This window comes from Amia ocellicauda, chromosome 14 (genome assembly GCF_036373705.1).
Source record: "Amia ocellicauda isolate fAmiCal2 chromosome 14, fAmiCal2.hap1, whole genome shotgun sequence".
Taxonomy (NCBI): domain Eukaryota; kingdom Metazoa; phylum Chordata; class Actinopteri; order Amiiformes; family Amiidae; genus Amia; species Amia ocellicauda.
In genome coordinates this window covers 25,559,284-25,572,412 of record NC_089863.1, presented here as the reverse complement: position 1 = coordinate 25,572,412, position 13,129 = coordinate 25,559,284, and the positions used below count along the sequence as shown (strand labels likewise).

The 13,129-nt window shown below is 46.3% G+C and overlaps 1 protein-coding gene across 1 annotated transcript; it reads right to left on the bottom strand.

The window, feature by feature from the left end:
- Positions 1-777: 777 nt before the first annotated feature.
- Positions 778-11,648, bottom strand: ensab (endosulfine alpha b). Its single transcript, XM_066721378.1, has 3 exons — positions 11,461-11,648; positions 7,347-7,469; positions 778-6,621 (listed from the first exon to the last, which is right to left on the bottom strand). The coding sequence occupies exons 1-3, from the start codon at positions 11,512-11,514 to the stop codon at positions 6,451-6,453; spliced, it is 348 nt and encodes a 115-aa protein (XP_066577475.1). The 5' UTR covers positions 11,515-11,648; the 3' UTR covers positions 778-6,450.
- Between the last annotated feature and the right edge of the window lie 1,481 nt (positions 11,649-13,129).

Sequence of the window (13,129 nt, the reverse complement as noted above, 5' to 3'; positions counted from 1 at the left end):
CACACACTTCAGCGGAACTCTTCCTCCTGGGAGAGTTAGAAGGAAGCTGCACCGAAACACACAGTAAACTCCCCCAACGCACAGGCTTGAGATTTCTGGTTGGAAACCGAACCTTTGGCTCACAGAATGAGGATGTGAAACACGTTGGGGGGGGGGGGGGGGTAATGGATTATCTAGGTCACAGATAGTTTACTAAGCCACCCATGAATAAGACTACACAACACAGCGGTGTTTGGGAGGGTATCCCCAGTGTCTGTGTGATGGCCATCCTTCTAGCTTAGGACAGGGATTCCCAAACCCCCCTGCCCGGCTCCAACCAACCTCTTAGTTACATAATTGATATTACATTGCATGATTAGTTCAATTAAGGATTCAATTAAGCAATTAAGTTGGAACAAAAACCAGCAGGGCGGGACAAACCCCCAGGACCAGCCCTTGAATCCCTGGCTTCGGCTTCTCTTACCAGGCTAAGCTGTGAGTCCACACCTGCCTGCTGAGTAAATACAATAATCAAATAAATACCTAGGGCTTAGGCTGGTATTTGTTGTTGTTCAGGTTTTCCAGAGGACATTGGCTCCCTCTTCCGAATATTCAGGAAAATTCCCAAATTCCCCAGAGCCACAGTGTGCTGGTATTGGCTTCCCCCCAGCCCCCCACCCCCCCACCCACATGACTTCTGTAATGTAAACGTCCCCCCAGTGGCAGACTCAGAGAAATGATATGATCTTGTATCGCAGCGTCATAAAAATACCACACACAAAAAGGACCAAACACGTCTCGAATTAATGTAAAACTTTATTTCAAATACTGACCCCAAAAAAAAGTTCTTGCAGTACTGCGCCCACACTATTGAAACATTCGCTATACATATACATCTGCACTTCGTTTTGAAATGAAGTTTGTTTTCCTCTTTGTGTGTGTGTCTCAACAATCAGCTTCTTATTACACAACAAGAGCCCAGGAGAGATGTCTCTAGAAATGCCAAGAACACTCTCTCTCTCTCTCTCTCTCTCTCTCTCTCTCTCTCTTGTAACAGTGATACAGGAACAGGGTTATGTGGACAGACCTTTGTTGTTATTGGACATCCTGTCTTACATGGTGTGGACAGTGTGCTCCAGGTCCCGTCCTAGGGGAAACCGGTGCCTTCAGAATTTAGTTCCTCCTCAGTTGACCATCTCAGCCTAACAAAACCCTTTCATTCGACTTTTACATTGATTAAAAGCATTTGATATCAATGATTAAAAGAATCCCATATCAAGTACTGAGTTAGAAGAGCTCGAATTTTGAAGTGCCGTTTCTGTGGGCCGGAGTTTCCTCGGTTTAGCCCGTCCACAATGCTTGGTAGGGGATTGTTTGATACAATATGACTCCCACCGCACCTTCAGACAAGACTCATGGCAGTGTCCGTTTGGCAACTGCACACCCAGAGTGATGAGAGTTTTCTGAAGCCAAATAAAAAATTAAAAACAGAGCAAATGAATTAGTCAATAAAAGCTTGGCAAATTCAGAGAGGTGATGGAGATTGGTGGGAACGAAAGCCTTGGGGGACACAACGTTCCCCCTGTACAAGGATTGGGGGTCAACTTTGTAGAGCGTGCACATGCACACACACACGCATACGCACACTGGACTTTCAGCTCACTAACGCAGGACGAAAGGGGGTTATTCTGTTCCTTCATTACTTTTAACAGCACTGCTAGGGGGATACGGGGACGATGATGTCAAATCTCCCTCAAAACAAAATGAAAGGAAGGGGACGTATTCCAGAGTTGCACCTCTGCTTTGTTCCAGAGTTTCCAGAAAGGGTGCGACACAGTAATAAGTCCCCAATCGGAAGCTAGATATGCAGAATACATCTCTGTCCCACACACACACACACACACACTAATTTTCACAGGTAACACACACCCTGTTCAGTCATACAGCCAGGTGCGTCTGCACCCCTAGGCCCAATCGCCCAGTACGTGTCTTTATTTCCCACCACTACTCTTTCACACTCCCCAGTATGGGGTGCAGCACGTGTCTCTGTAAAATACCCCCAAAACATACGCAAGGGCGTCTCAGTGACGTTCAACTCAAGCCCAGAGGAGGACACGAGAGAGAACGGGGTCTCTGTCTAGGACTGTGAAGGTTATCTAATAAACCAGCAGCATGTACATTTTTTCTTTAATTCTTTTCTTTTTTTGTACATAGTCTCCTACAATCTTCTCCCTGCGACCAAAAAAAAAAGGCAAAACAAAAATGGTGCAGCAGTAGTGTACAAAATCAAATTGTCTATATATATATATATATACACACACACACACACACACACACACACACAACATTGGGATGAATTAAAAGAAAAGAAAATATCCAGGGATTTGTAAGGGGGAAGATGTCGGAAGAGGAACAATCGTTACAAATTAAGAAAAACAAATTATGTAGTTACCTATTTACAAGATGGCTGGGACAGAAAGCACAGTATTTTATGGTATTGTACAAAAGGAAAAAACACACACACACACACACAAAAACACTCCCACACACGCAAACTCCCACACAAAATAGTCAAGTTTCTTTCCCGTCTTTTCAGTCACTCTCCCCACAGGGTGCACAGGGAACAGCATCTGCCTTTCAGAGGAAGGCGAACGCTGCCACCTACTGCTGAGAACGGACACCGCAGGACCGGAAACTCCCCAACAACAAACGGGCCACATCCGTGCTTTGGAGGGTTCGCTCTTGCAGGTTTTAAGGGTGGGAAGATGGCAGTAGTGACTGTTACAGCAGACAATCAGTTTAATTAAGTAGCTAAGTGCACAAAACAAAAAAACAAACAAGCATTGTAAGGAATTGATGATCGGATCCCCCCCAACCCTCCCGAAAAACACAAACTGCTTGGCTTTAGTCATACAATAGCGTGGAGGGAAAAAAAAAACAGATGCACTGAATGTTGACCCCTTCATTGATCTGAAATGCATTCTCTACACCAGCTATCCCACCCCGGTAGCTACAATCCTTTCCGGGTGAGTGCAAAATTACCACACAGGGATCGACGTGTCGGGGGCGTATTAGGGTATAAATCTCGTTTTAAGTCGCTGGCTGCGAGAGAAAGATTCACTGGTGCTGTAGAAACACCGCGTGACTCGTCCTACAGTGCCCACAGCCCTGTGTCACCCACTCCTGCACAAAAAGAACAATTTGTTTGGGATTGGGGAAAACACAGCCATCACTCTCTCAGGTATGCACGCACGTGGATTACGCTAGAGGCCGGTTCTTGGGACTTGAGGCAACACAAGGAGCAGGAACAAAAAAAAAGGCTGCCAGGCTTTTGATATGGCTAGACAACCACTTGACGTTTTCATTTTGGGAATCTGGACTGCACATTCCCCTTTCCCTGCGTACCTAGCAGCTGTACACGGGAACAACTTGAAGCAGAACATCCCCACAACTGCGTACATTTTCGTTTTCTGCGTGCCCAAGTAAAAGAAGAAAACGAAAACCTTTCTCCGGCTGCTCGCAATGCCGGCCTCTTCCGCCCCTACCCTGGCCTCTGCCCGAGGGGGGAAATTGGTTCATTACCAGATTATCCAAAAATTCACGGCCCGACGGAATTACCCGGCTAATTTGAGCGGTTAGCGGATCATGGTGGCATTAACCTATTTTCTCCACAATACGCCAGGAAGGCTTGACCTTCCTGGCCGGGACACGAGACGCAGAAGGGCCTAGAAAGAATGCCGCCCTGAGGGTTTCTCTATTTGTTGTTCTGCATTGTTGTTGGGGTTGGGGTTCAAGTTTCCCAAATCAGTTCTGAACTCTGATTGATTCCTACAGCTTCCCTAAAGGCTCATATCTTTGTTAATAAATGCTGTAATGAAGGGCTGGTTCCCAGTGTCTGGAGGGGGAGTGAAAGCAAGATGATTTCAGATCATCCCCACTAGACCAGATGCAGACATTGCCCTCCCGCCCCCAGCAAAACCACAACCACATTTTACAGTCAGAGGCCACATTCTAGAAACGGACCAATGCCAAGACACGCCCAAGGGCCCAGTTTGTAATCTGTGATGGTCAGGCTGGTCCTAAGGTCTGAATATGTTCCAGGTTCGATTTGAATGGGTCAGGTCAACAATCCATCAGAGGAACCAAAACCCCACCATCCTACTTCACAAACCCCATCAAGAGAGCGCGGTTGTCGAGACCAGAGCTCACTCGACACCAAAACCACCGAAACACCAACTAGCCCTCGTAAGAAGTGCAGAATGGAAACACACACGCACACACGCACACGCTCACACATGCACACAAAGAGAAACGTTGAGTTGATAAGGCAGAGAAATGGGGGAGGGGGATGTTAATGTAAAAAAAGTTGCCAATCCAGGATGGACAACATCAAGTACATCGCAGATCTGTTTCAATCCATGGAAAAAACAGCACAGAAAAAAAAAAAACGAACAACAGGTTTTGTCTTTTTCTCATGTATTCTTATAAACCAGCATTTTTATAGCGTGAAAAAACTCTAGATGTTAAAGTCGACTGGAAAGCCTCGTCCGAGCCATTGGGAGATGGTCTCTGTGGCGACCTCGATCTTGATTTAGACGACACGTACATCTTCCCTCAGGTCAGATAATTCCCAGACACACCTGAATCACATCACACACACCGCCCCCCCCCCACCCAACCCAACACACGAAACAAAATCATGCGGTGAAGGGGGGGAGGGGGGTACACGTTTCCCAGAAGCATTAATTCCATCCGTATTCTCTGTCCTGAGATTTCGGGTAGGGAGAAGCACAAGTCGGGGTCCCAGCTCTGTGCATGGAGGCTCAGCTCTTTAGGACCTTTAGGCGAAACAAACAAACTTGACCATGGTGGTGGGGGGGGTGGGGGTGCGAACGAAACAACAAACAAGCACTGAAATAAAAATACAAAAGCAAAGAAAACAATAAAAACATCACCAAGAAGCTATGGAAATTCAAACAGACCCCGTCCACCACCCCCAAAAACAAAACAAACAACCAACCATCTGGCTCTCCGACACGAATCTGTCCGTTCTTTTGTTCTCCTGCGTCTGTGTGTGTGGCCTTTCCCGTCGCACACCCAGAAACGTGGCACACGCCTTCAACATCACGTCATCTCCAATTTGCATCGTGTGTACAGATCGTAAACTAAACGATAAAAGCCAGATGTAGTAGTAGTAGTAGTAGTAGCAGTAGTAGCAGTAGCAGAATTTATTCAGTTCGTCCCAGCCTTTATAATACAGCGAAACAGTTTTGTTTGTCGCTGCGTTTCGTGTGCAGCGATGCTTCGTGGGTCGAGGGGGCGGGGTGGGGCAGGGGGTTGGAGGGTGTCATGGGAAGGGCAGAGAGAGGGCGGGGTGTTGAGGGACCCCCAGGCTCCGGCGTCTCTCCCCCCCTCTCAAGCATGCAACCTATTCCAATCTTGTTTCCCCCGCAGGCGGACGCGATCGTGTGGGCTACGAGTGCTGCCCGCTTTCTTGCCGATGCCCGATTGGATGCTTGGCGGGCGGTGCTTGCGATTGGCCAGAGCACAGGGGACCGGCGCCCCTTTAGTCCTTGATCTAACAAAATCTGCTCTCTCTCTCACTCTTAAAAGGTCGAAAAAGATATATATATATATATATATATATATATAAAAAAGCTCACCACTACCAGTTCTAGCTCAATGTGTGTCCATCCTCTCTCCTTTAGCTACACGGGAGACTGCAGGCACATGCACAGTGCTGGCTTTGGGTTGACTGAGGTCTAACTACGAACGGGGCGGTGAAAAAGACGACATGGGCCTCTGCTGCCCTTGTCCTCCCAGCCCTCAGTCCCTCGCATCTACAACACCTGCGAGTGTCAGATTGCTGGAACGGGCGGAGGTGGAGGAAAAAGAACGGAGGAATATGAAAAATCTTTGAAAAAGCGTTTCATAAGCGATTTTAATGCCACACTCTCTCTCTCTGACCCTTGACCCCTGTGTTCACTTCTTTCCGATTCAACCCCCGATGCTGAACTCCTTCCTTGGCTACAAAAATCAAGGCTTTGGCAAAGGTGGGACAAAACTGGACGCGCCCCCGGTCGAGGCCAGAACAGTTAGAATCGCGTCACACGAAGTCTAAACAGGTCTCCTCCTGTCTGGAAGCTGCCCAAACCAAACCGAAACACTGTTTTCTGTCGTTTTAGTTGTGTGTGCGAGTGAGAGCGAGTGTGAGAGTGTGTATCGGTAGGACGGGGCTCGGACTTTGGGGAAGCCAAGTCCTGCGTTTAAACGGAAAAGGAAAAAAGCTACCAGACAAAGTCAAGGACGTGGTGGCATAAACGGCGCCCTCTGACCTCCACCTTCTCGTCTGCCTTCCAAAACACACACAAAATAAAATAAAAACAAATTTGTTCACTGCCCTGTGAAGCCTGGGGTTGAGGGTGGGGTTGGGGTGGGTGGTGAGGGAGGGGGGTCTAGGTTGAGGTGCTGTTAGCCGGCCAGTTTGCTGGTGACCAGGGAGGATTTTCTCTGCGGCAGGTCCTGTGGCGTTGGGATGTGGTCTCCCGTCACCAGGTTCTTGTCCGCCCCGGCCGCGGGCAGCTGCTTGTTCTTCATCTTGGCTTTGGCCATGTTGTAGTCGCCCGAGTCGAAGTACTTTTGCTAGGAAGTCCGGCGGGACAGTGCGGGGGGGGAGAGGAGAGAGAAAAAGAAAAGACAGATCCCTTATTTGTCGTGTGCTCAGAACAGCCCTGCCTCTCGATTACAAAAGACGCCGGTCCGTATTCCTATATTAGCCACTTTTGAGAGTCAGCGATTTGCGACCGTCTGCTTCCAGTGATTGTGCTGAGCGAACAAAGCAATCAATTCAGATTCCTAAACCCTGACACAGAATGAAAAAGGTTTCATGGATTCGTATGACTCTGGATGAGTGAGACATCAGGATAAAACGCCAAAATACCCAAGTAGGCCTTTAATATCAGGACAGCCTTTACTCTTTTATTATTATTACTATTACGCCACTGCTTTGCCACTAAACTGCGCCAGTGGGGGGAAGCGTGTGAGTAAACCTGCCTCTCAGCAGAAGTGCGTTATATAACTGTGTGTGGGAAGGGGATTGCAGAGTAAGGGGTGGCCTATTTCGAGCATGGTTTTGGCTCATCCTCCATGCTCGTCCCTGGACATTGCTGACTCATCTCAGTGGGGATCCACTTCCCCCCACCAGCAGCGATTTATACATTTATTTGTACTGGAATAGAAGCGGGGAAAAACAATGGGACGCAAAATACACCACCTTCGCCTGACTTTACCGTCCCCTAACGCCCTGCCTCTCGGGAGTGGGTGCGTCTCTGTGGATTAACCGATCAGAGCGAGGGGGTGGGGCTTACCCCTTTCTGTAGTCTCTTCATGAGGAAGTCAGAGCCTCCCGGCTTCTGGCCCAGGTTGGGGTACTTGGCTTTCAGTTTGGCCTCCTCTGCCTTCACCGGGTTCGAGTCCTTCTCCTGCGAGTCCTGACAGAAAAAGAGACACACTATGAGGCCATGTTAGGTAAGCGTGAGCCGCCCTATAGCAAGAGCAGGGCAGAGCTGGGGTGAGATCAGCCCTCACAAAAATCTCTGGAGGACAGACAGGAGAAACAAATTAAAAAGCAGGTGAACACTTAAAACAGCCAGGTAGCCAGTGAGTAGTCATTGCACAGCCTTGCGTTTGACTCTAATGGACTCTGACGCTTCAAATGCCCAGATGCCAAGTCAGGATTAGTTACATTACAGGATGAAAACAAGCTGACGTTGGCCAGGTGCCCTGGACTCAATCTACACAGGAGCAACACACACTCAGACACATGACCGCGGCTGAGCACCAGAAACATCCCCCCGTGGCCTCCTCGACTTCTTTGTCGCCCGTCTCCGATTAAAGGTGGATCATCACACCCTTGTCCAAAGGGCGGGCAGACTTGTGTAGTGGGAGGAGCAGCTTCACGGCTCAGAGAGTCAGTTCAGCACGGGACAGGACTTTTCCTGCTGGTGCTCATTCGCAAATATGAGGTTTTGTGTCTTCACTGACGTCAGCCATCTTTGAGCTGAATTATATACCCGCTATTAAGCCTTGGCAAGCATGCTGGAGATCTGATTGATTCTGTTTGTTGCTCAGGCAGATGTTGCCCAATACACTTACACAATGGCCCAGAATGCCCCTGGCTGCAATATGCATCGCAATCATTCACTTAAAAAAGGTTGTTTTCTTAGAACTGCAATCTATCTATTTTGAGAGAGGTTTAAGTGGTTGGCTTTGTTCATATCAGTATGACATTCATATCAGTGACATTGTCCCTCGTGTTCGTTGACCTCCTTGGGCTGATCCCTTCCTTTCTCCCTGTCCCAGTTACAGAAATATTCACACCAGCCAGAGGTGCAAACCCAGCGAGCTCACCTCTCACCTTCCCTGCTGCCTGCTGGCGTTTGTATGCGTTTCAATTTCAAACCAAATAAAAATGCAACAAGGAACACACTTCTTACAATGGTAAGAAGCCTCAACACAATTATTGGACATTCTGCCGTTTAAAAAACAAGCCACGGGTATTACTTCTCCAATTAAAGATGACATAAAAGTGTTTTTTTTTCTTTCAGTTTTTCTGCATTATTGCCAACTGCTTCACTGATGTACTGAAAGATGTACTTTACTCCCCTGTAGAAACTTGTTGTATGTATTTTAGTAGTCACAATCTGGAACAAACTCCCCAGCGATGTGGTAGATGCTTAAAGTATAGGAACATTTAAAAATAGACTGGATAGGATCCTTGGACCACTCAGTTATTAATGGACACCAAACCGGCACGATGGGGCGAATGGCCTCCTCTCGATTGCAAACTTTCTTATGTTCTTACTAAAATAAAACAGTTTAATATAGGTGGTATGTATTCATTTATGTTCATGTAAACATGAGACAACATTTTATTCAAACAACTGTGGAAAAAGTGTAATATTTGCTTAATAATAACCACTATGTTAATATTAATAATACTGTTTTTGTTAGCACCATTTAAAAGCAATGCTGACTAAACGATGACAATGTTTTTTCAATGTTTTTTTTGTTTTTCACAGAGATACAAAAGGTAACCAATACATTAACTTACTGCCTTCAAATATCTGTGGGATTCTCCCACACTAGAAATAAATATTTTAAATTAGTTGACAGCTAAAATGGAGCTACTGAAACTAGTAAGCCCTGGCAAAGCACTTTGAGGACAAGCAAGAAAACTTGGCTTGAGAAATACTGCTTAGTAACAGAAAAAATAAAAAATAAAACTTCTAAAATAATCATTCACTCCCTGAAGAGAACAGGACTGCAGCTGTTAATCTAGGACTGAGCTCTGCGGCTTTCACACACTCACCCTCTCTCTCACACTCACATACCCTGAAACACACAATCTCTCTCACACACACACACACACACACACACACACACACACACTCACCCTCTCTCACACTCACACATTCAAACACACACACACACACACACTCTCTCTCTCTCTCTCTCACACACACACACACACGTACACACTCACACATTCAAACACACTCACCCTCTCTTTCACCCTCTCACACTCACTCACGCATTCAAACACACACACACACACACACACACACACACACCATCTCTCTCTCCCTCACACACACACACTTACACACTCTCCACAAATGTCAGTCTCATAAAGTGTCCTCCTCGCACAGCCCCACCGCCAGCCCTCTGCGCTGTTTCTCTCCCAGTCAACCTCCTGTAATGCAACGTTAACTATAATTTCATGGCAGACAATTAAGTTATTGAGTGGGGTAGCGTTTCGGCACTTAACATCTGTGCCCTCCCCGAGTCCACCAGTGGAAGAGACCAGGTATAAATGAATGCATAAGAATGACGACTCAAAGATGAAAGAGGCTGATGGGAACAGAGTGCTTGCTTGGTCGGTGGGAACCCGACACGAAACTTAACTTTCGCCAGCCATTTCCTCAGAGCCTGCCAGCAGACCGGCTTCTATCAGCCTGGTGGATTGGCGGTTTGCAGGTTTTAACCGGCACGGTTATAGACAGGCCTCAGATCTGGCCTGCATGGAATATCACCCCCGCTTCTGCTTTGGGGATCAGGCTGAAGAGAAAGCTGCAGAGAAAGCAGCAAGGCAAAGGGGTACCACCGGGACCAAGGCCAAGAAGCACTGCCCCTGGCGGTGGAGCGGCACCGCGCCGAGTCCTCCAACAATCTTCTTCGGTTCTGTTCTTAATCAATCCGCCGCCCTTGGACCCCTTTACCTGGATTGACCCCTGAAGAAGCCTAGGAGAAGCTCACAATCCCTGATCACATGCACAACCGCCCTGAGCCCTGGACAGTTAGTCAGCACTACTATAAGGGGTTCATCTCTAATGTTGAGCTGGTTGTGTGCGTATGATTGAAGTGTTGCACAACAGACAGGGTGTACCACTCATCCCCAACCCCCCCACCTCCCCAGACAGCAGATGCATTTCAAATTGACCTTGGTTTGAGAGGGTATTTCAGAGCGCAAGGCCGATAAAAAAAAGCGGAGTCCCCGGTTTCTATTGGGGGAGAACAAGACAAGCTGTCAGGGTGATCGGATTTGAGTACATTATATTCAACTGTTAATTATGCTTTCCTATTTTTCCCTGTCCTGGAAAGACGCTTACAGATAAGTCCAATGACACTGCCCTGTATCTGACCGGCCGCAGCTGCAATGTGACGCCACAATCAGGTTGTATATTAAAAAAGTAACTAACTGGGGTTCATTCCGACGTCATTCTATTGGTCAATAAATGAATGAACGGACGGGTTTGTCATTGACGTGTGAGTGTGTTTAGTAATCCAACAGGATCGGCACTAACACGTCAATATCACGTCATTTATTAAGATAAACTGCAGTGATGGCGTTATCAAAGTTGCCACATTTGCAATGTGTTTATCTTTTTTTTTCTGCATAATACTCTATCTTGCCAACCGCGGCGTCTGCTATTCTCCCTACTGATCTATTGATGGAGGTCGGCTGACCTTCCAGTATGCTCTCAAATATATATTTTGCAATCTATATTCTCAATATTATCCTCCGTCGTACATCATATACATTTTCTCTCTCTCTCTTGAAACCCACTCGTTTTAACAATCACAACCGGAAGGACGGTCTCGCACCCCAACAACAGCGTCAGCCAATCAGGTCGCGGGGTTCCAGTGACTGCTGGGCGCGACAGCCAATGGCGACGGGGAAAGCCCGAGAAAGAAGGCGGGATTTCCGCTTCTAACCCCGTAAAGAGAAAAAAGGGGGGAGGCAAGCACGAAATTTCGAGAATTAAAACTGCACTTCATTTGAACGGTTTCGTGCACTGACGCGTTGAACCGGGAACCGTTATTAATAATACAATTAGACCCCGTATCTCACACTGTTATGTAACCTTTAGCGAAAACCAGACAAGAGGCAGGTCTACTGTACCCAAAAATATGCCTTACCTGTTTCTCCTCGCCAGATTCCAGCTGCGTCTCTGATTCCTGGTTTTCTGACATGTTTCTTCTGTACACAAATGCAGCGCTCCTTGTCCCTGGTCTGAAAAAAGGGGCTTCGTGTAATCCCCCTCTCTCCTTAGCCCAATTCGCCTCTGCACAATTTCTCTATCCAGTCCAAAATGGCGAATGACAACGGTGACATCATCGTCCGGGATCGCCAGCTGTGAGTGACAGATACAGTAGCCAATGGGACGGGAGAACGGCTTTGTGGGACCTACAAGGTACCCAATGAAACCCCGGGGCCATCGGGCTCTGCTGCTGATTGACGTGCTCTCGTCCAATGGCAACTAAGGAATAGTCGGAGGCGTTACAAACATAAATAAATAAATAAACAAATAAATAAATAAAAGCATGTGCAGTGAAGTTTACTTCATAGTGGACGTTTATTTGCGATGGATAAACGTGAGGGAGAGGAAAATTCAATACAGTTAGTAGTTTTAAAACGGCGCCTAATAGGTTTGATTAAATTACTAATAGGTTTGATTAAAACATGTCACAATATTGTAGCAAAAGCAAAAAGTGCATGGTGTATATTGCCACAGGTTTCTCTGGCAGCTACCCAATGCCAGAATAAGTCACCCACACTTAATGTACGAAGTTAGAATATTTTCAGATGCATTTTACAATAGAGACCGTTGCCTAAATTCAATATATTAATTGCACAAGTTGCTGAGTAAATATCCCATGTATGCTTATAGTAACCATGTGGCTCTTGCTTTAATATGAAACAGGTTCGAGTTATTAGTAGTATTTATTTACATATATATGTTTTAATGTGTCTATTCTTTGTACTGTCTTGCACAGTGCACCGCCTTTAATTTTAGTCACAGTAATGTACAAGTGAAAATGCATAGGAATGTTATTACCCTGATATTGCAGCATACATGCCTCATATACAATACTGTATGCTACTGTCTGTTAAAGGTGCCGTTGGATAAAGCCGTCAACTAAATCCCTTAACATGAACATGCTAACATGCAAAAATTGTGAAAACATTATCAAGATCTAAACAGTCTATTGTAAATAATCAATCTAATCTACAGTAACAGGACTATTTTACTTATACTGTAGATTTACAAAAGCCCTTGTTGCAACAGGTTTATTCTACTCTGTATTGTATTATACAGTCCCCTACAGCATGCCTTGTACCCTAGCCAGGACACTTTGACTGCTCCTAAATCCCTATTGTAAAAGCATCATTGAACTGTATTGTACTGAATAATGTATTACATTCGGTGTAGGCGATGCAGATATGAAACGTCTACACACACCAAAAGACAAATGAAAATTATGTCATTGTAGCAATCCATGCAAGTATTGCCATATGCATATAATTAAGGATGCCCAACGGGCTCTCAAAAGGCCAGAGACGTCGAGGCATGACATGATTTTAAAGTTGCATTACTTAATTATTTGGGAGTTCACTTATTTTAGTGTGAGTGCAACTTCAAATACCCATCCTGCCTCGCAGTGTCCCAGTTATATTGGAATTGCTGCACTATCCTATCTGTTAGGCGCTTTTAGTCTCATGGGTCGCGTTCTTGTACCGCAGATGTCCGCAGTTTTGCGTAAGTCTGCAGATCTGCGCAGAACTGCGGCCATGGGCCTAGACGTC